The sequence below is a fragment of the Natator depressus genome, chromosome 9 (assembly GCF_965152275.1).
Source record: "Natator depressus isolate rNatDep1 chromosome 9, rNatDep2.hap1, whole genome shotgun sequence".
In the NCBI taxonomy this organism is placed as follows: Eukaryota; Metazoa; Chordata; order Testudines; family Cheloniidae; genus Natator; species Natator depressus.
This window is the reverse complement of record NC_134242.1, coordinates 79,961,365-79,988,358: the sequence shown is the minus strand read 5'-3', so window position 1 is coordinate 79,988,358 and position 26,994 is coordinate 79,961,365. Positions and strand designations below refer to the sequence as shown.

The 26,994-nt window shown below is 41.1% G+C and overlaps 1 protein-coding gene across 10 annotated transcripts in view; it reads right to left on the bottom strand.

Annotated features, from left to right (window-relative positions):
* Positions 1 to 369: 369 nt before the first annotated feature.
* The window catches only part of ARHGEF9 (Cdc42 guanine nucleotide exchange factor 9), a 238,795-nt gene continuing 212,170 nt past the window's right edge, over positions 370 to 26,994 (bottom strand). For 7 of the 10 annotated variants that reach the window (XM_074962409.1, XM_074962415.1, XM_074962413.1 and 4 more), the window contains 3 exons: positions 17,076 to 17,319; positions 16,306 to 16,374; positions 2,723 to 4,395 (listed from right to left, as the gene is read on the bottom strand). In XM_074962409.1, the coding sequence (XP_074818510.1) occupies positions 4,214 to 4,395; positions 16,306 to 16,374; positions 17,076 to 17,319 (495 nt within the window). In that variant the 3' untranslated portion in view covers positions 2,723 to 4,213. Of the gene's footprint in view, positions 1,047 to 1,098; positions 1,920 to 2,722; positions 4,396 to 16,305; positions 16,375 to 17,075; positions 17,320 to 26,994 lie in introns of those variants that run through there. The other 3 variants (XM_074962411.1, XM_074962410.1, XM_074962412.1) reach the window with 3 other exon arrangements.

The window sequence follows — 26,994 nt, the reverse complement described above, 5'->3', positions numbered from 1 at the left end:
GTAAAGCTGACCAGACTTTAGTAATCAAATCCATCATTTAAAACAATGTTTCTGGGGAAGACTCCCCCTGAACTCTATTTAATGCAGAATCAGACTTGAAAGCCAATAAGAATTGAACCTTTCATCCTTAATCAATTGTTTCTGCTCAGTTCAGTGGCGGGCATGGGCAAGGAGTGTGGGTTATTTCTTGGGAGACACTCCAACCCCTTTTCTGGTTCCATATGAATCACTTACTGGCTGCTTTGTTGACAAACTGCCCCCCCCATCCAGACAATTCTTGCACATCCTTGGGGAAAAGAGTAAGACCACTCTGCGTAGGAAAATGATTTAAAAATGCCTTCAGATGCCTTTTCATTTATTTTTATTTAACTCCATAAATATTTTCATAAGGCTCAGTGTCTTTACAACACTTTTTTTCAACACTTTTTTTTGTTTTGTTTTATACACACAACTTAGACACTTGTTTGACAGGGTCAAACAGTCCAATATAAACAAAATAATAAAACTGGCAAGTGTGGATCAGCTGGGTTACCAAAATCCATTTTTTTTTTTGCCCATACTGTTAAAACCCCAAAAGCACTAAAATATCAGTATTTGGCTTCAAACTTGTATTTTAAAACTCTTGATTGTTCTTTTTTATTCTCTGCTACAAGTCCGCATCATCATAGTGCCTTTAAACTCCTCCGGACTCTTTTGATCTTCTCAAGGAAAAATAAGCGTGGTGATGCCATGCAGAACTTACAAAAGCTACTAAATATACATGTTCCCTGAAATGTAGCTGCAATGAAAAGATGACAGAGCATAAAGAGAACAAAACCAGAAACCCAAAGCACCACAGTGTACTATCAATAACGTTGCAATGGATGGCTAGTGCCCATCCAAGAACTGAAACAGATTTCAAATATATTTTTCTATGTATTATTTTCTATTTACAACTGTTAGATGCACCTAGGTTGGTTCTTGTTTTATCTTTTGGAGAGGGTGGGGAGGCAAAAGTCTTGAACTTACATCCTCTGCTAGGTCAAGGGGTAATGCGCATCATTTACCTACGGAAGAGGAGGTTTTTATATTATATATATATATGGTTTCAGCTGGAGAAATTCTACATCTAAAGTCTGTTACAATCTCTGGTTCTATTGCCCATGGAACAGTATGTGGGTTCCTCTTGTCTGGCATTGAAATGAAAATCTATATAACATGCGAAGTCAAAAATTACCCCCAGTTTGATCAGATCTAATGTGTTTCTGGAGCTTTCAAGTATACAAGACCACCCAACCCAGCTCTCTATTTCATAATTAATAAGTAAGTAAAAGTGGGACCCATTGCTGGTTTGCCTTTCTATTAATGCTTCGCTTCTTGCAGCACCTTGGCAACTTAGGGATGGGAAGAGCTTTCTTGAATGCCACAACTGAGGGCCAAACCCGCTTTGCTCTGGAACACAGGCTTGCATCTGCTTTACCTGCTGCCTGGTTTTGGTGCAGGTAGTTTAAAGTTAGCAAAGCTATTTGGTTTTGGTTTTCCACGTAAGCAAGAAGCTGTGAGCCAACAAGTGGCCTTGTCGGATCAAGGGAATCTCGATTTATGATGCAAATAATGGTGTGGCCGTGTTGTTTCTTTTTTCTAGTGCTGAATATTAAGGAAGCATCTTCTCATAAAAATAATGGATGTTTTATTCTCACTCTCAGAGGCACAAAACAGTAAATGAACAGGCTTAACTAACGTGCTCGTTACTTTTCTCCCTTAAGCAATTCAAAAGGCAAAGGTATAGGTGTAATTTTCATCATATTGACAAGGAGGCTCTAATCTGTCTCTCTCTGTGTGTCTCTCTCCAGCCATTCAGAAAGTGTAAGACGTTTTGTTTCATCCTTTACGTTACAACTTTTGAGGAATCGTCTCGTTCACTTCTCTAAACACCCATCCTATTAAACAAACAAAAATAATAATTGCCACATATTCTGTATTAAAATCTGAGCTGTTAGCCATAAAAAAAGCAGAGATACAAAAGAGTATTTTAAAAATGATTCTGATATAAAAATTGTGTTACCTCCTGATTGGACTTTTTTTTATATATCATTTACATATGGGGGGTGGGGGGGGAGCCTTCCTCTTTTTAAAATACTAGGACTTTCTTTGCTGCTTATTTGTATTTTCTCAAGTAGCAAAGAAAGTGGCGAGATAATCTTTGTGCTTTAGATGGGAAATATGGTCACTCCCTTATAACATGGCACGGTGTCTTTATCTTAGTGCTTGCTCTAGCCCTACAAGAAAATAAGCTGCCTGGAAATACTGAAATCATTCACTGGTGGCCTTCACAGGTTCTTGTTTTTCAGGTGAAAAATTAAATCCGTGCTCCCCTACCCCCCGATGTATTTCTCTACATCAGTAGCTAGCCTGATTTGTTTGGCCGATAAGATTAAAAAGAAAAGAGTCAATACAAATTAGGGTTTGGATCATTTCACCCCACGTTTTCAAAGGAGCCTACAAAACAGCATCTGCAAAATTTTCACGTACACCTTTTTATGTGAGCAAAATATCCACATTTGCCCAAGCAAAAAGGCATCGTGTGTGCAATGATCTGTTTTGTGAGCCGAACTGCAGGCTTCCGTACATGCAAACTAGTGTGTTTGAGGTGAGGGCGAAATTGTAGGAGGTGTCATTGAAAATGCAGCTCTGAATACAGAGTGAGAAAAAGAGAGAGAAAGAGACACAGAGAGGTTAACTAACTACTGTGCAGCCTATGACAATGGTGCAAGTTTGCTGAACCATTGCTACAGTTTAGACTAGTTTGATTGCTGATCTACATTTGGATATGTAGTCCTGGTCACATGGCAAGACGTCTCAGGTCACACTGATTTCAATGCAATCTTTTCTGAAAGGCAGTTTTCAAACTCTTCCACAGGTTGGAGGCATTAAATGTTGAGTAAATGTTTTCAATTACTTAAGCAATGATCCTTAACCTAATAGGTCATCATTGTCAGCTAATGTCCTGGTTGGTAATTTGGGGCTCAAGGCAAAGCTAGGGATACTTAAATAAAACATAACAGACCAGAAAGCAAGTACAGCAATGGCTGTTACATCTAGGATCGTTGCTCCTGTAAACTGTAATCAATGGTTCATAACAGTGATGTTACGCGTGAGTGTGTGTGTGTGGCAGAGAGGATGGGTCCTCTGAGTTAGTTCCTGCAGAAGGAACACTGGCCATTTTGTTTGTGTTCAATAACTAATTTTTCTCTACCTAGAATGCAGGACATGAGGCCGTCAAGCAATTTTAAAACATCTGCCATCTTTATGTAGGAAAAAGCTAGTATTGGACATCTCATGGGGTAATTTCTCAGCTAAAAAAAAAAAATTTCTGGAGAAAATAAAATAAAATGAGAAACAAAAAAGCCTCCATTGTTCTCTTTCAATCTTACTGGGAATGGCATGTGTGATTGAAACACACAGCATTGAAATGAAACACAGTTAAAAATGCAACAAATCAATTGAACAGAAGTCACCTCTCACATAATAAAGATCTGTTCCCCCTTTTGTTTGTTTATACCCCCCTCCCTGGCCCAAGAACACATATAAAAACAGTTAAAGCAATAGAAGTACTGAGCAGCATATCACAGTGCACAACAGAGCACACCCAGACTGGAACGACTCAGAACAGAGAATGCTGGGGGGAAAATGCTGTTCATTGAAACAAGAAGTCTGGGGAAGGTCAAGGGGTGGGAGGAGCAAAGGGGGAAGGGAGCAGAGATCTTCCCCACCTCTAAAATAGAAAAATAAAAGGCATAAATAAAATAAAATATACACCAATGTGGCCTGCAAGAAACTTCAGTGACAAACTCACAACGAGCAAGAAATCGTCCTGGAGAGACAATGACAAGTTGGACAAAAAAAAAAAATGAAGAGAAAAAATGATGTTGTCTAACCAATTAAATAAAATAAAATCGGACACATGAGTAGAAGTCATTGGTGCTTCCTAGTATCTAGTAGTAGTTTGCTTCCCAAAAACAACAAAAAAAAGTTTTTGGTCCTTCTATATATATATATTTATATATATATATATATATATGTATGTGTGTGTGTGTGTGTGTGTATAATTCTTTTTAATTGCAACAGTGCTTCTCCGAAAAAAGGTCCATCTATAAATATAATTTTATTTATTTATTTTTATTTTTAATTTTTTAAAATTTTTATTTTAAAATTCTCCATCTCACTCTAGGTATTATTTTTTGAATGGCGTTAACCTGCTGAAATTTTGCCAGAATGGTGACTGGCTGCGTTTGGGTTCGGTGAACTCGAAGACCTGGGACTGGGATATGCCATCTGTCACCATGTATTGTCCCTGATTTAATGGATCCTGGGGTGGTGGATAGGCTGGAGGAACCGACCTGGAGTAGCTGACACCTGCATTGATGGTGGGGAAGGGAAAAAGAAAGAGGTCAGTCAGAGTTCAGCTGGGTCAAAAACCGTACTCATGATATTACTTGCTATAGCTTTAAAAACCAAGGCCCCACACAATGGGGACATGAGCAGCAGAAGGCAATTCTACGGATGAAATTAGCAACTAACTTACATTCTCACTCCAAATGCAACCTAAACTGGCAAGCTAGTTGGAGATTTGAGAAAGATCAATTACTTTTGTTCTGGTGGAGTTTTGCTTTTCTCTTATGGAAAAATCCTATATAATTTAAGCCACTAGAGCCCTATAGAACCATTAGATACCATTAGTTATCTAGAAATCCCTCTATTATTGAAAAGGTGAAGTCTTGTCTATAGAATTGTTACATTGTAGAGAACTGTACTTCTTCTATAGAATTCCATTTGTTGGTTTCAAAAGACAAAAGTCATTGCTTCCTCTACTAAGTCCTGTAGGATTTTTCCCTAGCGGTTTGTTTTAAATTCACCAGCCTGGTTTCAGCTTCTAAACTAGAAAGTACTGGGAAATCTCACCAGAGTCACTGCCTGCTAACTTTCCAGCCCTATCTCCCAGGCGAGGTATTCCAAAGAAAGGATGGCCTTGTGGCTGAGGTATAAGACAGTGAGTCTGAAGTCCTGGTGTCTATTAATGGCTCTGTCACATAATTTCTATGTGACCTTGTGCAAATTACAATCTCTCTGGGCCAGATAGTGCCTCCTCTGATGCATAAGGGGTGAGGGGTCCACTGTTTTTAAGACACAGAACTCTGCAGAGGATGCTCTATGGAGCTGGGATCCACATGGGTGATTGTGGGGGAGGTAGAGGATGGGTAGCCCTGAACTGATGATGGTGGGGCTGAGGGGACAACCATCACTATGCTTGTGGAGATTACCAGGGAAAGGTAATATGCCCACTGGTTATACTTCCTTCTTGCTGAGACCATTCATGAAGTGTAATTCCCTTCTTAAGCAAGGTCCTTGGGCAGTGTGATAAAGTGGAAGCTACACTGCCAGGAAGCAGGGGAGAGCAGAGGAAACATCAGAGCTTTGAAGCAAATGCAGAAAGTTCTGGCCTTCTGTGGATCCCCTCTGTTGCCTGCAGAACCTGCTACTCATTCTGTGGGTAGGGCAGCCCCCTGACAAAACGATGTGGGGGGAACCTTATGGAGATCTCCTGCTCCGCGGGGTTATACTGCAGGAGACGGTGGGCCAGCCTATTGTGATCAGTTTTCCCATCTGAAAAATGGGGACAATACCCACCTTCCTCATATGAGGGTTATGAAGCTAAATTAATTAATGTTTGTAAAACGCTTTGAGATCCGCAGGTGGGAGGTGCTAGAGAAGGCAAAATATTACAATTAGCACCTAGATACCACGGTGATTGGCATAAAAGAAATTAGATTCTCTGCATGTGTCTCTACCAGCACACAAACACACACGTTCACGTGCCGGTGCTTTGGGATCCGGGGATGGGAGGTGCGATATATGTTCAAAGCAATTACAGGCAAAGAATTAAACTCTCAAAAAATGCAATGCATTATTACGTGAAGCTAAGCTGCCAACCTTTTAATGTTGGTGCATCATTATATAGGTCCTTCTATTATAACAAGGTAAGACTTTAATAGTCTGGAGAGGGAAGAGAAGTAATTTACTCCCCTTTGTTATAGTAAATACCAATCAAGGCTGGTTAAAAACCAATAAGACTTCAGACTGAATTGACACATTTCCTGGATTTCTTCAAATTGTGCTTTGAGACGAGGAATATGGAAATGGGACTGATTTCTCCAAAGAAATTAAACGACTATTTGTTTTATCTGATAACAAATACTACCACCCACGTTGCTCTCTATCCAGTCCAGGAAGTACAGTCATCCTTTTTCATTTTTAACATGGGCAAAAGTTGCTGCATGATTCATGACTTAGTAACCCTAACCAACTGCATCACAGTTATGTGTTCCAAGTCAAGCTGAAAACAACAATCTGTTTGGTTCCTTCACCTCTTTGGTAGGCTCTTGGATGCTTGATCAGAATTGCTAATCTCATGCGTTTACAACCTTATTTTTCCTACCTCACATATGTGAATCTTGAGTAAGATCCTTGCACAGTAGAATGCCAGTTCCACTGAGTGCTTGATGCCCCATCATTAGAGACAGGGGCCAGGGCCAATCTTAAATGGTTTGGCTCTAGGATATCATAGAGACAGCAGGATACCTCCATCCTCCAATTAGACTGCTCAGGCATCTAGACTCTAGTTCAGCATCTGAAGATACCTGTGGCATGGGGAAATCCCCACCTGGTATAGAACCGACATAGCCAGCTCTATAATAATCCCTGGTGGCTCACTCCACGTAGTGGCAGAAGATAAAGTGTGACAGGGAATGTGGCCAAATCATGCTATGTTCCAGTGATCCATGACCATGGCAGTTTACCTAAATTAGAAAAGTCCTGAGGCTGATCTAATTTGCATAGAAGGAGGGGGCAAATTGGCTCCAGCTACCCTGGGCACCAGGTGAAAGCAAAGAGGAACTAAACTGTCAAAATTGTATGTCTAACTTGTGCATGCAATTACTACAGCTACAGACATGGAGGCATGTGTTATTTTGGCCTTGCATTTGTGTGCATGCAAATATGAGTATTTGGGCTCTGCAGAGGAAATTCGGCAATCCCACGAGAGTAGCTTTTCTCGTGAGGTTTTCAACATGTCACCTCCAATAGCAGATAAAAACGCCACAAGAATGGCCTTTCTTCGGGTATCTGTGTATTTCTGGTCACGGTGAAACACTGGATGTGGGAGAAAAATCCCACTTACCAGAACATCTTCAAAACCTCAGAACAAGATTAGTTCTCAGAATGAATGAAGGGTTAATATATTTATATCTGAACTGAGCTGGTTTCCTCCCTCATCAGAGCTTCAAGTAGCTGTGCTAAATTGTCTCTTTAAGGATTTTTTTTTTATATGCAAAGCCATAACTCTATTGCAATTTAACCAGAAAAAATGAGTAAAGCTCCTTCCCAGTGAAGAATGCTGCAATCTCAGGCTGCCTCTGTGAACAGAATTCAAAATAGATCAGGAAAAATTTCCAGGCACAGAAGTCATGCTGCTTTTCCCTAGGCACAGGGAGGCAGTTACACAAGTCTTGATCAGACTTGGAGCTCCTTCTGCTGGTTCGTGCAGAACTCTGCACCAGGGTAGACTCCAAGGGTTGCAGCTGCATAGTACGATTGTTCAGTAGGGCAGGGGGGTTGAGGGAATGCTGTTGAGCATGAGGGGAAAAAAGTAGCTTTGCAGTTTATCATTTGTCAGGGCAAATGCAGCAAAGAGAGATGATGTATTGTCAATTGAAATTGAGCAGTATTTTAGTGCTAGGCAATGTCAGTTTGAATCACTTAGGTTTCTCATCTTAAAAAACCCCCCTCAAAACCAAAAACCCTGAAAGGATTTCAAGCCATCTCTACTTTGCTCCTAACTTCTTTCCAAAATGCCTTTTGTACTTGTGATCTCAGAAGGAATTCCCTGGCACTGAAAGAATTAAAAGAGTAAAGCCAAATATAAGATGTCTTTCTATGCTTATTCGATCCTGACCCTTTAAGGATTTTTTCATGCCTTGATTGGTAGCTATTTCATGTTCCTTTCCTCTACAGGCATCTAACCACCTTGCCTATCTATTAGCTGGATTTAAGAGATAGGTGATAAAATATAAATGTTTTCTAGTTCAGAGTGGGCTGAAGTTGGTGCCGTACTGCTGGTGAATGGAGAGTGTACTATGGTGCAAACCCTCAATTCTCCTGAGTTTCAACGGCAGTGAGGGAATTCACACCTCTTAGGAGGCGCACTCAACCTCATCACAAGTCCAGTTGCCTTATTTCTGACATATTTCTGTGGTGTACTACTCAGCACGCCCCTTCAACAGGAAATAGTGCCAAAGTATTAATCATTTGATGAGGAAATACTCCTTGCACTGTCCATTTTATTGAACTACAGAGTTCACTCACTGAAATACAGCCACTTCTGGGGTGACACTTATTAACAGCACACAGCAAATCTACATGACAATTTAGAACTAGATAGGAAGAAAAAAATATTTAACTGAAACTACAAGGAGAATTTAGGTGGTCAGAATCACTCAACTGGAAGTCTGGGCATGACACTGTGGGTAACACCTCTACTCTTCAAACAGTCCTTTGGGGTCTTTAATGAAGGCAAGAGTTCAGTTTCACATCTCACCCAACCTTAGTCTCTAAGGTGCCACAAGTACTCCTTTTCTTTTTGCGAATACAGACTAACACGGCTGTTACTCTGACACCCAACAGATGGCACTCTCAGCACTCTGCTGGAGTATCTGTTCAGAATGGACTCAGAAGCAAGAGTGCCCCCTACTTAGTCACCAGTGTCATTTCCTTTTGCACTTAGGTATTCCTTGGAGGTCTCCTATCCAAATATTCATCCAGTCTGACCTTGCTTAGCTTTGAAAATCCTAACTATATCTCAGATCAGATTCTATCCGGATTAGTAATTCCTTCAGTGAAGAAGCGATTTCATCTGTATTATGAAAATCATAATCATCATCAATACTTTCAGACTGAAAATGCTGTGGCTAGTTCCACAGGGTAACTGTATAATGGGCACTCATGGGCTTTGGAAGGTTCAGTTTATGGCACTGTTCCCTCTAAGCTGTGCGTGTGTGCACACAGATCCTAAACACCGCGCGCACAAAAAATGAAATACTACATCGGAGCCAGGCCGAACTGGCGACTTTTGACATAGTTTGCCCACCATCTATCAACACAGCCAGATTCTACTAGCTGGCAAGGGGGGGAAGGGGAAAGGAGGTTAAATTTACTTTGTCTAAGTATTTAAAAATGACATTTATAAAATAACATGGTGTCAAACTATTATTATCACAAATTGCAAATTAAAACGTTTTAAATGTATAAGCATTTTACTCGCTTGGGCGCATTTGACTCATGGCACACAAATTTGAACTCTGCTTCAAAAATTTGCACAGAAGAAATTTTTTGCGCACACGGCCTGTCAAAAATTAGAGGGAACATTGGTTTACGGCCCATGTAATTTATGAGCAATGGGATTTGCACCATGTATTTTACGTATTTGCAGGGAAGTAGTATTGATAACATGATTTTCATCCAGTAATGACATTCTTTCATCTGCAGTGTGGAAAGCTTGGTGAACAAAGGGAAATTACCTTGATTATATCTGAAAATACAAGTGTGCCTCCCCTCCCTTTTTAAAAAGAGTTTAACGAATGGGCCGGTTAACCCTTAAGATGTCATATGATTTCCAGGTAGAAGACACTTGGAAACTGGGAATGTTTGACAACTGAGCTGCAGAGGTTTGAGATGTCAGAAGAAATTAGGATGGTATGACCCTTGGGAGGAATTTGGGTCAGTATTTTTGTGAGTTGAGGTTAGCTGGGCATCAGGTCAAGTCACTTAATGCGAATGAGGGTAGCAGAAAGACTTGGCAGCTAGGGAGAGAATGCATTCTGGAGCCAAAGCCTTAGCTGGTGGAGCTATGCCAATTTATACCAGCTGTGAATTTAGCTTTCGGTGGATTTTTACAGACTGCTAGGGGAGGGATGAGGCCACTTAGTGGTAGTGGGAGAATTCAGCAACTAGGGTATGGAGGGAAGCAGGGAATACTGGAAACATCTCAGCATGTCAAGGGCGGCTTTTGGAGGCCTCACCATGGTCTGCTAAGAGAACTGAAGCATGCACGTTGGAAGATGCAGCTCCTTAGCCCACTGTTATGCTACTCATGAAAACAGCAATAATAAAGAACAAGTTAGTCCAAAATTATGAGAAAAAAGCAAATTTCATTCTTCATAGCATTTATTGATCACTCGTGGGGTTCAGAAGGGAGATCCCATCCCACATAGGCTTGCACTATTAGATAAATAACAAAAACAAGGGGATATCATTCCTTCTTATGAATTGTTAGGTTAAGACCACTGATAGAGTCAAGTTACCTGACTAGACAGACTAGTGGTCTTATATGGCATAATGAATCCTATGTTCTTATGTCCAGGAAAAGCTAATATTCATGACTAATGATTTGGGGAGCCTTAACTTTTGAATGGCCAACTTGAGACACCTTAAAGGGATCTAATTTGTAGAAAGTGCTGTGCCTTTGAAAATCAGACCTCTTTAAGGAGCCCCAAGTTGAACAGCCAAAAATTGAGGCACCCCAGAATCACTAGTCCCATCTGAAAATCTTGGCTGGGGATTTTGAAAGCATCTAGGAATGTATGCCAAAAAGCACTGTGTGAATTAGAAGGGAATATGTTACCTGCTACCATACATGGGGACAGAAGAAGACTAAACGGGGGATTTGATAAGTGTCTACCAGTTTTTGAAGGCTGCAAACACTGAAGATGGAGAGGAATCGTTACCAGGGGTACTGGCAAACAATCCCGATGGTTAGATACACTAAGGGAGCTTTGAAGTCCCTGTTGTTAGAGTCACTTAAAACTGGAATGGACAAATCAATGGGAAATACAGTGTGCTGAGCAATCCTGCATTGCAAATAAGGGATGCATGACATGACCTAATAGGCTTGATTGTTAAGGAAACCTAAACCTGGCAGAAAGGGAGGGGAAGTGGTCAGAGAAACTGGCCAGGATGTTTCAGGGAGAAGTCTGAGACACTCAGAGAGAGGGACCAGGCTTCAAACAGCATAGGCTGTTTCTCCCAAATCAGAGATGGGAAATAAGCCAGACCCTCCCGAGTTATGGATGGCAAGGTTAAGTTTAGGCCAGGCAATATCTATGCAAGTCTTTGTTATTTTAAATCCACCTCTCTGCACTGTGTACCTTTTGGGCAAAATAAATCATGCCTTGTTTTGGAGACACAGTTTCACTGCAAAAGTATGCTGTCAGAGGCTCCCAAAGAGAAACCTCTGCAGGATCTGGCCCCCATTGGACCTGCTGAGTTAGTCATGGCTGGCACCTAGGGGACTGTAAATCCAGGTGCTAGTCTGAGAGTGGCGAACTGCAGAGTTCCACCCCACGAGAGGTGGGGGTCCATGACTTGACAACTGCTGGGGCTGCACTCAAAATCCCCAAGAAGGGACAGCGGTGCAGATAGCCCAGTAACTGTGACAGGCTCTTTTTAAAAATCAAGCCAAACCAGAATTTTTATCTCCCATTTTAATTATTCTAGGATATACCAGACTAAATTCTACTCTCAGTTACACCCACTGAAGTTGCATGGAGCTGGATGGCTCTTACTGGAAGAAGGATCTGAATCACTGTCTGTAAAAAATATCCCACAACTTTGTCTGCTGGGAAGGAGCACAAGCCAATGCTACTTATCCACGTTATGTCTAATGGACTTAAAGAAGGTGGAGAATTGGTTTAATGCTGTCTTAAGGCACATGCTCTGATATTATTACATTTCCCCCCAATCCGATAAGTAGTGCAAATCCCAGTATGTTGCTGAAATCTGAGGTTGACTCGCTTGCTCAACATTAAACCATTTCTGAAGGAATCTTGGTTGTGCATGTGTGTATATGCCTGTAGGTGCATATGTGTGTATGTCTGTGTGTGCATGTATGTGTTAACAGCAAGCTGGTTCCAAATGGGATGATTCATTTAGGAGACTGGTTTAAAAAAAGCAAAACAAACCCCAAATGCAAAGGTTAATGCTGTCTCTTAATCATCTGATTAAAGTTTCATCAAGTTTATCTGACAGAGTTTGGATGTTTCTTCCTTGTCAGTCTCATCTTCCACACTTTCTCTCTCCAGTGTATTGCAGCTAGTGGTCCTTTAAATGTTTCCTCTTAATAAATATGCGGGCTGACTCCAGAGTAATACTTCAGGGAAACACTGTATGACAGTTCATGAAATACGCTGCTGTTAAAACTACTGAAAACTTTCTAGTTCGTCGCCAACACACTTGATTGCCCTTTCCATTTCATCTCCTTAACTGCTTCAATCCTTTCCTTATGCATTCTGTCATAGGGAAATTATCGCTGTTTCCCACAGAAGAGGTCAACTGATATAACATAGCAGATGGTAAAAATAAGGCTACAAAACACATCCAGTGACCTAAAACCTGGGCACAGAGGTCTTAACATATCAGATCAGCTGGTTGGGCCATCAAGGCCTGCAGTGGCTACTAAGCCTGATCAGGCAAAGTATTGACGCATGTGCTTACTTTGAGCATATAGGTAGCATTGATGTCAATTGGACTATTTATATGCTTAAAGTTAAGCACATGCTTAAGTGCTCTGAGGCCCAACTGATGCATCAGAGGCAACCCAAACCTATCTGCAATGCATATGTCTAGCTCCACAATGTGTACATAGAAAAGGCAGCAGGCCTACCTGATCCCTGGCTGCAGTCATCCTGCAGCATGAGAACTGGTTACCCTTTTCTCAGCACAGGTAACTACAACTAGCTACTAGCAATACACAGTCTCCAAGTATTTATTAATGCCTTTGGTAAAGCCTTGTTGGGGATACATTTCAAATACGTATGAAATTATTACAAGATAACTCAACAAAAGCACCCTGAAACTGCAAATAACTTGGAGCCCAGTTCTGCTACCCTTCCTCATGCTGAGTAATGCTTGCTAAGTATTCCCACTGAAGCCAGCTGCTCAATAGGACTACTCACACAAGGGCCAGCCTCTGGGGTATTATGCAAAAGCAATTTGCAAACACCTGGAAGATAAGGTGATAAATAAGAGTCAGTATGGATTTGTCAAGAACAAATCATGTCAAATTAACCTAATAGCTTTCTTTGACAGGGTAACAAGCCTTGTGGTGGGGAGGGGGGAAGTGGTAGATGTGGTATATCTTGACTTTAGTAATGCTTTTGGTACTGTCTCGCATAACCTTCTCATAAAGAAACTAGGGAAATACAACCACATAGCTGGTTGGAAAACCGTTTCCAGAGAGTAGTTATCAATGGTTCAAAGTCAAGATGAAAGGGCAAATCAAGTGGAGTCCCAAAGGGATCAGTCCTGGGTCCAGTTCTGTTCAATATCTTCATCAGGGCTAATGGCATAGAGAGTACACTTATAAAGTTTGTGGACAATACCAAGCTGGGAAGGGTTGCAGTGGTCTGGAGGATAGTATTAAAATTCAAAATGATCTGAACAAACTGGAGAAAATGGTCTGAAGTAAATAGGATGAAATTCATTAAGGACAAATGCCAAGTCCACTTAGGAACAATAAATTGCACACATACAAAATGGGAAATGACTGCCTAGGAAGAAGTACTGCAGAAAGGGATCTCAGGGTTATAGTGGAATCACAAGCTAATTATGAATCAAAAGTATAACAACATTGTTGCAAAAAAAGTAAACATCATTCTGGGATGGAAGCAAGACATGAGAAGTAATTCTTCTACTTTACTCTGAGCTGATAAGACCTCAGCTGGGTATTGTGTCCAGTTCTGAGAACCACATTTCAGGGAAGATGTGGACAAATTGGAGAAAGTCCAGAGCAGAGCAACAAAAATGATCAAAGGTCTAGAAAACATGACCTATGATAGAAGATTGAAAAAATTGGACTTGTTTAGTCTGGAGAAGAGAAGACTGGAGCGGGGACAGGGACATGAACAGTTTTCAAGTACATAAAAGGTTGTTACAAGGAAGAAAAGTTGTTCTCTTTAACCTCTGTGGATAAGACAAGAAGCTATGGGCTTAAATTGAAGCAAGGGCAGTTTAGGTTGGACATTAGGAAAAACTTCCTAACTGTCAGGGTAGTTAAGCACTGGACCAAATTGCCTAGGGAAGTTGTAGAATCTCCATCATTGGATGTTTTAAAGAAAAAGTTAAACACCTGTCAGGAATGGTTTAGTTATTACATAGTCTTGCCTTGAATGCAGGGCACTGGACTAGATGACCTCCTGAAGTTCCTTCCAGTTCTACACACCTATTATTCGATAAGCCAAACCACACTCTATGGGGTAATAAAATCAACTGGTTTTGATGGTATTTAGCAAGGCTCTGGCTTTACAAAATTTACTTTATCAGTACTTAATTTAATTAACTTGGGGCTGGGCTATGATCACTGAAGCACAAGACATTATGGAAGAGGCAGAGTTGCTAATTTAATGATGCTATGTAAAGGGTTTTGTTATTATTTCAGAATAAATGTCTTAGGTAAAACAATCTGACATCGTTCCACTTGATGTGTGAGTCAGAATGAGTTTCTGTCAGACTCAAGGACGTCATATCATAAAAAGAATTCCCCATATTAGAGCACAGGGTCATTCTGGATAAGGGAGTGCTGACTGATGTTCTAGGAAGAGGGAAGCTAATTAATTGTATAGCCTAAGGAGCCTGGGCTATTAAAATTCCCCTCCCCTTTTGTTTTTTCCCCACAGAGAAAGAAAGAGAGAGAGAATAAGAGAGCAATCGCTGTGTAAAAACTAAATATAGTTAAGTACGCTGAGTTTGTCAGGATGGAACTACAGCAGTTCAACTGGAAATATTCATATGCACTCTCAGGCACACTTGAGCTGAGTCAGTTTCATTAGCACTAATGAGAACTTGATTTGCCGGGGCTGTCATTTGAGTCACAGATCCTGCGATTTTCCAGCGAGCGTGATTTCAGTGATTTGTTTGCATGCTCCGGGAGTCAGTGCGCAAGAGGATAGTGAAGGGGAAAATTTTCAGAATTGTGCCCATACAAGTGGCTAGTTACATGAAAAACTGGTCTATTGAACGTGCAGTTCCTGTGCACAGTTGCAGTGATGCGGTGCGTACATTTGGCACCCAAATGCATTTTTTGCACATTTCCAGTTTTGAAAATCTGGCCATGAGAGTTTTTAGAGAACAACTCAGAGGATAACACTAGAGGCTAGTAGATGGCAGTAGATCAACAACAACAGTGCAGGGACATAGGAGACCAATGGGTTCACACTGGGCCTAACAAAGCACTAATGAACCATCAGGACAGTATGGAACAACCAGGTGAGGAAGAGAGCTAGGAACTCGTTAAAGGTTTAAGACATTGTTTGAAAAGTCAAGCATAGGGCTGTAAAAGCTATAGAACAGGGAGGCGGCAGCTGGTGACTGCAGGTACCCAAGAAGTCCTGAGTTGTTCCCAAAACATTTAACCATTTGGAGACCTGAACGTGCCATGATATTTTGGTAACTAGATGGCATGTTCATGAGTTCTCATACTTTTTCTGAAGACTCCATGACTTCAAACATTGTTACTATGACTCCTCTCTAACTCTCCCCAACATTGATCATTACAAAACCTGCAGCTGCAAGAATTATCAGAACTGATCATTAACTCTGGCCAGTGGCTTCTCAGTCTAATATCTGACATGACTCTTATTGGTTGACTGTACTCTTCCCAGGCAGGGGGATGAATATGATCTTCTAGGACTATTTGATATATAGTGTCTTTACTAGGATGCTATATTTGCTAGTGCTGATGCAACTGTGCTATCTTAAAAGGTTATATGCAAGTTCCATGAGCCTCCCATTTCAAAAAGAAGTAGAGTGGTGGGACCTCAACACATCCTGGGTTTTAGCCATTTCCCTTTCTTTTCCAATGGGAGACTCTGGGAATTAGCAAAGCCTCTTTGTATCTTCTCACCGGCTTTAGTTTCAGTCCGGGGTGAGATGAATCTACATACTGTCTATGGTTTGAGATAAATTCCTGCCCACAGGATTGCTTTTGGATACTAGACTGGACAGAGGAGATCAAAATCACCTCTGCTGTAATTCCACTGGCTTCAACAGAGTTACACCAGAAATGAATTTGGCCCATGGATACATCAACAAATTATATGAAACACACAAACGAGATAAAAAAAGAGACTGGTGAAAAATCAAAGGGAATGTGGATTGCAGTCCAGCATAAAGCCCCACCCCACCCTGGCTTCACCTAACGAGAGACATGCTGCCAATTACCTTTTTGCTTACTGACTTTCCTTACTGTCATTGCTGCTTGCCGCTTTTGATTTTCAGAAATTTCAAAGCCTGGAAAAAGGGAATATGGCAAAGAGTTCAGAAAATCGCTTTCCAACCCGCTTTTTCTGAGTATTTCTTCGTGCACCATTTATGAAACTAATAACCCATAGATGGCAAAGCATTGCCTGGTGGGGCTACCCATACAGAGAGACATTTTAATAAAAAAAAAATCTTCTTGTAAAGTAAAGCCGCACTGTAACATCACTTGGGAGGAGGCTGCCTAAAAAGCAACCTTATAAACATTATTATTTTTAGCATTATTTATACAGTGCCATAAATGAACACAGTACTTTATGAATGAGAAAAAGACAATAAGCCAGATGCCAATCTTGGTTACAATAACCTTTTGTGGTAATACAGAGAGAAGGGCAAGGCTGGTAGATCAGTGAGTCTGTCTGCCTTTCTCCCTACAGTGGTGGTGCATAGCTAGGGCAGAAACTACTGCAGCTGTGAGGTTTTGCTGCCTCTCAGTGGCTGGGGGACTGTAGATTTCTCTCTCCTGCATCACCTTGTGGAGTTTCCTTATGCTGAAGCTTGAAGCCAAGGGCAGCATTTGCTCCTAAATGAGCAAATCTTCACAGCAACTGTGAGATAAGCCAGGGATGTTATAATGAAGTTAAACTATAATTCTAAAGCACAGTAATTTGGCCTTCTCCCCCACAGGGGGCAAAACCCAACAGCCACCCTCCCACTGATTTTCGATCCCTTACCTATCTTTTCATCTTCTTGAACCATCTTTCTTTCTTCTCTGAAAGCTCTGAGCCATCGCAGTTTCTCCTCCAGCTTCTTGGCAAAGAATAAGTGAATTTCCTCGGTTTCCTTGTTATGAAGTTTGAAGGCATTCTTCATGCTGACGTTGAAGTCATCATCTCTCCCATCTTCTATATCCACCACTTCATATTTATCCATGTCAATGCGACCTTTGTAATACAGTATATCTCTTCGTATCAGGTCCTACATGAAAAAGAAGAGATGCATTTAATTCTAGGTGGACTGAAGCCTATGTCAGGAAGTATATATTGAATCTTAACAAGGCTTGGCAGAATTCAATATTTATTTTTCATAAATTTGAGAGATTATATTGATGTTTATGTTTACACATTTCTGAAGATTTTTTCAGTTTAAATCGTTGAGGTTACTGGAAATTATGAGGATCTCAGACAATGTGGGGAGGCAGACAGTAATTATGTAATGACATTAGATGCTGAGATTCAAAAAATTAAAGCTTTATAAGCATTAAAACACCAATTGCCAACATCACATGTAAAATATATATATGTAAAGTAACTATCCTTAAATCAAACTCTAATAAGTTCTCAAGCAGCATTTTTCTTACTCTATCCATAAATTTTGATGATCATTGATGGAAATATTTTTTCATTGATTTGTTTGTATATGGTGAAATTGACCTTTACTGACCAATAAAAATCTAATCTTTCCAAGCGTAGTCTTAACCATTTGAAACACTGTAGTTTTCTTTCAGCACAGAAATGAAAGGGTTAATTTGCAAAATACGATCTAATTCTTAGAACTTCATTTGCTGTAAATACTTAAATTTTTGGCTAAATTAATAGAATAGATAAAGGCTAGCTACGATAAAAATGTACACTTGATATAACCCTCAGGCTTTGGGGCATAAAATAGCCACTATCAACTGCTTGTGATCAGGAAGAAACTTCCCACAGCAAGTAATTTATTCCATGATTGACAATTACATGGATTTTACAACTTCTTCTGAAGCATCTGGCACTTGGCACTGTTATGCAGATGACAGGAAACTTGAGAAGAGGGACCACTAATCTGATCTGGTTCCTATGCTCCTAAAGTGGTTCACAGAAACGTAAAAACTGGAGATAGAAAAGAGTAGACCTAATAGGTCATTTTGCACATTAGCTCTTAGTAGACTTGTGCTTTGTCCAGGCTAGTTCTAACTATCACAAGAAAGGGGGGTTCCCACCACTTTTTCCCACTCTTACAGACTTCATTACTGGGAACATTCAGCCTAAGCTCAGTTCCATCCCATTATACCTTGGAATACTTTAACATTGTTCTCCCTCCATGATATCTATACCTTTCAGTATTATGTATGATCACCCCTTGGTTTTCCTCTCTCCCTTTGTTTTAATGGCCCTTTCTCCCACCTTTACCATTTTGGAGAGGAAGAGGAAAAATCATTATTTGTTATTCCTGCTTAATGGCTCAGCTAAAAATGCACACAATCCATTGAGCCTCTTGACATGTCTAGCACACCCAGGGCCCCATTGCTGCTGCTGTTTTTGCCACTGTGCTCTGCATCAGCTGTCCTGATTCCTTGAACTGAAGCATAAACTGTGCTCACTGCAGATGCCTGAAAAAGCTGGGGGAAGGTGCCACTAAATAAGTATGCTGAGAGATGCCATGTCAGTTTATCAGACATAGATGTGAAAATGCAGGTTTGAGGAGTTGTACATGAAAACCAGTGCTCAGACATTTTTCTCTCCCTCCTTCCCCCCAAAAAGAGGATATAAAATAAATACCAAGGAGCCTGATTCTCCTTTTGCTTACACCAGTTTTACAACAGTAACATTTGCATTGTCTGCAGCGCAGCTTTCCCTGATTCACACTGACGTACTGAGTGGAGAATCAGGCCCGCTGTATAAACTATTTATATGACGAGAGCATAAAAAAGCCAGGTCATCAGAAAATAGGAGATTAATCAAATAGGAACATGATTCTATATGGAGAACCAGTTATAAGGCTTTAATATTTAAATAGCCAATTTTCACAAGGCACAATTAAGGCTAGGTTCTTCCGCAGGGCTCATAAACCAATACACGGTTGTACAAAGTTAATTTATCTTGATCATTTAAACAGCAAGCCATTTTCTTTCCTATTTTATTTTTCAACTATTTTTAAAATGCAATAAAGATAAACAACATATCGGAGGAATAATCTAACCATACAAATAAAATCACAACACAATATTTGTGTAATTGAACAAAATTAAATGGTGAATGTCCTTAGGATATCTCTTATAAAACTTCCTGAAATAAAGAAAACAAATGAACTTGGCATAAGATCTCAAAAGAGCTGTTTTATGAATCTGCTTAATGGTATTAATGATGGTGAGAGAGGAGAATGTCTAGAAGCTTTTAGTCTTAATATTTCCCCTAAAACTCCCAATGAAACAATCCATTAAACAATATGCTTTGCAACTATCTTATTCTTGCAAAGTATGGAAAGAAAAGAAAGGAAATTTCAGACTGAATACATAATGGAAAACTTTCTAACAATAGGATGTACTAAATTGTGATATAATTTCCCAATAGAATAGTTAGAAACAACCCTGTCATTTAAGAAAATTACCCTGGTCAAAACACTTAGGGCAGATCTACCCTTAAAATGTTGTAGGAGCGCAGCTGTGCCGCTGTAGCACTTCAGTGAAGATGTTACCTACGCTGACAGGAGGGCTTCTCCCATTGGCATAGGTACACCACCTCCCCGAGATGCAGTAGCTACATCGATGGGAGAATTCTCCCATTGACTTAACACCGTCTATACCAGGAGTTAGGTTGGTTTAACTGTGTTGCACAGGTTGTCCCTCCCAGCTCGCAGGGTCCTAGAGCCCGGGCTCCAGCGCAAGCCCCAACGTCTACACCACAATTAAACAGCCCCGCACGCCTCAGTCCCGCAAGCCTGAGCCCCGTAAACCCAAATTAGCTGGCATGAGCCAGCCCAGGTTTTTAATTGCAGTGTGGACATATCCATAGTTTCACAGGTGCCACCGAGGGAACAATATGAAGATGAACAATATGACAGATTGCTTTCTGTCACTGAGGGAAGGATATGAAAGCAATGGAATTGCACTTGTGTCACTGGGCGGCAACATGCAGCCCAGAACATATTTATTCCTGTGAAGATGCACTAGCAAGAAAGAACCCAGCTTGAACATCAGATCCCAGACTAAATTTGCATAGAGGGAAGTTAGAAGAAACACCTTTTTTCTGTTCTTGTACATTAAACTGATGTGGACATCACTGTAAAACGAGCAGCATGAAGCCCCTGCCACTTTTACAAAGCTGACTTTAGAGAAAAGAACTGCACATTACAAAAACTTTGTTTTAAGGAAGCCAAACCACCTTTTCTTTTTCCACCAGGCTCCCTAGAGTCTTTAGCCTTAAGCTTAACAAGAATTTTCAGCCACCTGAAGGATGCTAGGCAATCCCAAGAATACAACAGAAACATATTGAAATTGACAAAAAACTAAATAATTCAAAGTGGTACATAATGGCTACAGAGTTCAACCATAGTACATCTTAGAAGCCAGGCCAACTGCTCCAGGCATTTAACAAATTCCTTTTTTGCTACTACAGGAAACAGGAAGAAGCAACATTCTCCACTTTTTAGCCGTATATTCGAATCCAACTTGCTTTCAGGGGTTCTTGAATTTTCACAGGGTTAAGCGCAAGAGGAGGTCTGTACAAATCCACAGAAAACAAAAAGTGTTTAAGGCTGGAATAGTCTTGGCAGGACCATTGATTTCCCAGAAAGTTCAGTCCCAGCAGGAAGTCATGGGAACTGGTACTAGATTATATTTTCTAACTGGTTAGCCATTCTTTGCCATCATACTCCCAGTCCCAAGTTCATGTATCTCAATAGATGGATATTATTGATTCTTCAACTGAATTTTAAATCACCTGACCAGGGCTCTATGAGCTTGCACATACAATAAAAACATATAATCTAAAGGATAACTATCTATAACAAAACCTGCCCATACTCCCAGGAAGTCAACCACAGCTCTCAAAATATAATGGGACCCTATAATCAACCTACCATAAATAACAACCTCCCCATCAGCAAAATCTAACTACAGTATCCATATCTAGTTACACACACACACACACACACATATTTGGTATGTGAATATATATATAATTAAATATCTGAAACCTAATGTATGTCTATGGAGTGTATATTTTATTCCAAAAGTTCCCAGCTCCTTTGATGAACTGTATGCAGGAATTGCTTCTCTCATTACTGCAATGCAGCCATCTATGAAGTGCCCAGAAGACCCTTCTATTATTTGGATTATAGTAGATCCAAAAGGCCCCAGCGAAACTTGGGATCCCAAACGTGCGACACACCGTACATACTCAGTAAGGCACAATCCCTGTTCTGAAGAGCTTCTAATGTAAACAGACAAGAGGCACGAAGTCCGAGAGAAAGGGACTATTAATACTTCCATTTTACAGATACTAAATTGAGGCAGGGAGAAATTATGTGACTTGCTCAAATTCAGACTGGGAGTCCATGGCAGTGCTGGAATTGAATCAAGATCCTCCTGAGTCCCTACCCTGTGTCTAACCAAAAGACCCTCCTTCCTAGCTACAAGCTCATAATCTAAATCAGATAACCACACAGAAGACAAAAGGAAACAGGTGTTTGGATGATGTGGAAAAGGGACAGCTTGAAGGGGGGGGGGGGTATAAAGGAGGCATATGAAGGAGGAGAGGGAGGGTGTTTATTTGATAAGAACAGGTAGCACTATTGCAGTTCTAAGGGGAAGTATATCAGAATGGCAGAAGCAGGCACCTTTCAAATTAGGTCCTAAATATTTAATCCTACAGCCCTCCGGCATCTGCTGTTCAGTTGATAGACTTGTACCTGTTTTGTCCTGCAGAAGGCTATGAGCTCAGGTGGAAAGAGCATTATGTGTTTCATGCACATAGAGGGCCAGGTTCTCAGTTGAAATCTCTGTACAAATGGCCAGCAGGACATCCCATGGAGCAAGAGAACTTGCGAGCATATGGCTGCTGTGTCAGCTGCCACCCAACCAATGTAAGAGTCATATTGAGTGTTGGAGAGGGCTTGTCAGGATTGTGGGAGGGGGCAGTATGGTAGAGCTCTGCTTCATCTATCCTCCACTGTCATAAGTCAGAGCAGCCTCTTAGCTGCTCTTACTCTCTTTGCAACGGGGACCAGTGCAGACTGAACCTGAGAATCAGGGAAGCATCCTAAGATGGATGGAAAGGGTCACATTCACATTAATTAATATGAGTCAGTATATCTCTCCTATAAGCTCACTATATAAAAGATACTATTTGCATAATATATATTAGATATATGTTGTTGCACATGTAGGATATTGGTCATTCTGCTGATGATACATCTTTTGGTTCCCAAACTCTCGTGTGTTCTAATGTGTAAAAGGTTAATAGGAGAGGAAGGATTGTGCAGTGCTTAAAGCACAAAGATTGGAGTCAGGATGCTTAAGTTCTAATCCTGATCTGACAATAACTTGCTGTATGACTTTGGGTGAATCACAATGCCTCTGTGCCTCAGTTTCCCCATCTTTAAAAGAGGGATATTTGCCTACCTCACAGGGATGTTGTGAGTTGCAACTAATTAATATGTAAAAGGCACTTTGAAATTTTTAGAACTGCAAAATATTATAACCATATTTCAGCATATGATCTGAATGGTTTTAGAACGTGAAGATCAAATGGTCACACAGAGGCAGTTTCCTAGGCTGCAAAAGGAAAGCAGTGATGGTAGATGTGACGCTACCACAGACTACATTGGCCTAGTTTCCCAAATTCTTCCACATGTTCTTCTGATAGCATGTACCAGGGAGATGGCACAAATGGGATGGGGAAGGACATGCTACCTAACTAGAAATCTGCTGCCAGAATCAGACATTTGACTGTTTAACTGAAATTCTGTTGCAGTAATCTGTTTAAGGTGGAATCTCCATCCTTAGAGGTTTTTAAGGCCCAGCTTGACAAAGCCCTGGCTTTGGGGATTGGTCCTGCTTTGAGCAGGGGGTTGGACTAGATGACCTCCTGAGATCCCTTCCAACCCTGACATTCTATGATTCTATGATTAACATTGAACTTTAAAAGTCTGGCTGGAAGAAAACACTTTTAAGGACAATTTATTTCCTCTGCCACCCCTTCAGCAAACGAGTAAGAAAATATGGGCTCAGTGGTGCTGGACGTAAAACTGTGATACAGCGGGTACTGTGAGTAAAGCATTCCAGAAGTGGTGGTTGTTTATTTCCACTCTGAAATGTCAGTAAGAAAAGCTGTGAGTGGGTGTTAGTGTTGGTGTGTGAGCATGCACTATCCTGACTGGGTGCTGGGAGTTCTGGTATGCACGTGTGCTAGGTGATGTTGAATGCAAACATTTTTCAATACCCACTCAGAATCTTTGAACTGACTCTTATCTGTGGATATTGTTTTTTCATTGGTGGTTCTTTTCCCCGTTTCCTATTCAAAGAAGTCACCCAAGAGCTCCAATCACTCATCTTCCACATGATACAATGTGATGCTTTGATCTGCACTCCAAGGGCATCTGAAGAACTGCTTAGCAAGTTTGGGAGAAAGGGAGAATTGAAGGAGAGATGCAAACACTAGCTCAGAGGTTTTAATTTTTCTTTCAAGAAATGTTCAAGGGATCTGGGGAATCTTTCACCTGCTCCCCACATTCCCTGCTCAGCACAAACCATCTGCAAAATGTAACACTGATCTTTTGCTGCAATTATGAATGGTGAACTTTCTGCTCGGAACTCTTTATTATTAGTATTAATTATTTGTAGGACCTACAAGCTAATCGGCGATGCAGGCCCCATTGTGTGAGGCACTGTGCACACATATAATGAAAAGACAATGCCTACCCTGAAGAGCTAATCATCTAAATATAAGACACAGGTGGATACAACAAGCAGACAGAACGAAACATGAGGCACAAGTGAGATGAGTATGATTAGTGTAAAAAGCAGCAATCATAGCACATCATTTGCCTGGCCACTGTCGAGTGTTTGGTAGGCATCATGGGAGAGCTGCGTTATAAGGAGACACTTGAAAGGGAAAACGTTACATAACTGAAAGCTCAGTCATCTTCAGATGTCAGGCAGCGTTCTCAAATTAGCACATGATTATACCATAGGCCTATAACAAACCACAGATATAAATGCAAACTTGGGGAAAGGCAGATCTGGGTTTTGGAACCAAACCACCATTGTGGTTCAGGACCATCTCTGGTGATTTCTAGTTGTTTTGGACAGTGGTCAAACCGGGTGGATGGGGGAAATCATTTTTTTCAACTTATTCCTCAACTCTGTCCTCATTTTCCCACCTTGCTGCCCTTTTTTCTGCCCTTCCTTCTCCCCACTCTCACAGTCTGCTGTAAGAAATGGGGGTGCGGCACACTACACTGTTTTATAATAGGTCTTACGGTATTTTATTTTTTTCAGTATTATTCAGTTTTGTAAGTTAAAAAAAAAATCCCCATTACCGAAGTTTGAGACCTAAACTACCTGAGTGTGACCCTCTAAAAGAATGAGATCTGGTCTGCTTTGCAGGGATATAAGGACAACATTTTCAAAAGCATCTTGCTCATTTAACTTGAGATGCCTTGGGCATGATTTTCAGAGGTGGTGAACACCCACGGTTAACTCTGCCTTACACTGGAGATTTGGGAGCTGATATGTCAGAACAGTGAACTTTTGTTCTATCAGACTGGTTACCTAAAAATTAATGAACCCTTTTGAAAATGTTTGGCCTAAAGATGGCAAAAAATAAATCTAGTTCCTGCTGACTGGAGGGAAGGGACATGACTAATTATATATACAATGTATATAGAGTATAATTTCTCCTGTTGGAATATGCTCAGGTATCATGGTGATGGGTATCATATAAGAACTTAGACAGAGAGACAGGCCAAAATTTCCCATTCCTCCACTGTGCAGTGTATTGTGTTCGTATGCTACTATCCACTCCAGAGCTGACTGCATTTCAGTGGTGCTGTATGCTGGTAAACTGCTTTGGGCTCATTTTGAATGAAAGCTGCTGTATAAATGTCTATTTTGAAACAGTTTTGTTTTCTATCAAGCTAGGGGCATTGCAGGCCCATACAGAGCGTTTTAATACCGGATAGCTCACGAGCCGCTAACATTTGTTTCTAGCACAGAATCTGGACAGTGTAACATCAGACTTAGAAATTAGTCCAGCAGGATTTAACCTGGCCCTGGTCCAACACTGGAGGGGCCAAATTCATCCCCTTCTGTAACTTTACTGAAGTCAATGGAGTTACACCAAGGGTTAATGTGGCCCAAGCTGGCAAGTCATGGACTCAGATCAGTGTAATTATCATTCCTGGGATGGTTCTTCAGGCACTGACTTTGTTGTAGCTCTTATGACTCCCAAACCTTTTTTGGGTGAAACATCCCATTTCTCCTCTTAGCTGTAGGTCAGGTACCGGCTTCGCTCACATATCAAGTCAAAGAAATAAGAGGACACAACGACGTCAGTGACTGTGCACTTTGCTGCTACGCTGTCTTTGGGCTATCTCAGTTTAGACTGAACCACAAAGAGTGTATCGGAACTCAGGGCCTTAGAATGCATCAGGGAGAGCTGGATCATATTAGAAGCAATAAAATGTAACATGAACTCCCTGGACACAGCTTAAAGCACTCAGCTACTGCCAGAGAATCTCTATGAAGAGGGGAAGTGTTTGTTACGTGTATCCTCAGTGGCTGATATGTGAAGAGAGAGGAACCCAAATCCATGAGACACAAGTTTATGTAATCCCTTCCCTCACAAGGACAGCTGTGTTGGGAGGTCGCCAGATTCCTGCCAAATTATTCAGTCGTGCCTGTCTAGTGAGTTTTGAAAGAGACACTTGATTCACTCTTGCCAGTTTCATGAAGCATGGGGCGAGAGGGGAGGAGAGAGAGGAGCTGAAAGCATTTATGTGGAAATGTTTTTTTGCTCAGTATATTTTGTGGAACATCAGTGGCATTTTGATGTCTCATTCCACCTAAAGCCCAGTCACATTGTATCCAAAGCAGTGAGGCAAGGATGATTTTGTTTCTAACAAATTAGCAACAGGAAGAGATAGGAAACCCTTCTTCGGCTATGTCAACTTGTTTTTCTGACTCCTTCAATTTGTTCTCAGGGTTTTCAAATGGTAATGGTGAGAGAACACTGCAGCATGCGGGCTCAACTTCCTGCTCCTCAGAGCAGAGGCCCGAGGTAATTACACCATGGATGAATTTGGCAGTAGGCATTTTGTACACCTCTATTTTATATGAACAGACTAAGACCCATCCCCGGCCACAACAGAGCACACAGGGCCTGAGGCAGCACCCAAACTCAGCCCCTTTCTGGATTTTGGCTTTATTGATAACTAACACAATATAAGCCTCAGCATAAGCTTCCTCCTTGAGCTTGGCTGGCCCTAGTGATCTTGCTCCCCAGGACATCATCTGTCCTAGCTACCGCTCTAGAGGGCCAAACCCACTAATAAGCAGCACCTGCCACAGTGAATTAGCAGGACTTCAGCAGCTTTATGCAGGGTTCTAGCCCCGGGTAAGACAGTGGGTTGACAGAAGAGCCCTTCCCCTTGTTGCATGCTAGGTAAGTAATAAATAATATCAGTTGAACTGATACCTCTCAAAAGCCTGATGTTAGACATCAAGCCAGGGCACTGGGAGGAGTACTCTGTGCTGAATCACCTTCCTCAGTCTCCTGGGTTTTCCTTGGTGGTGTCTTCTACAAGGGCAGATTAGGCTTGACCATGGTTTAATCTATGGCACCTGACAGGGCCACAACCTAAAATGCCTTGACTGCAAGTGCAATACACGAT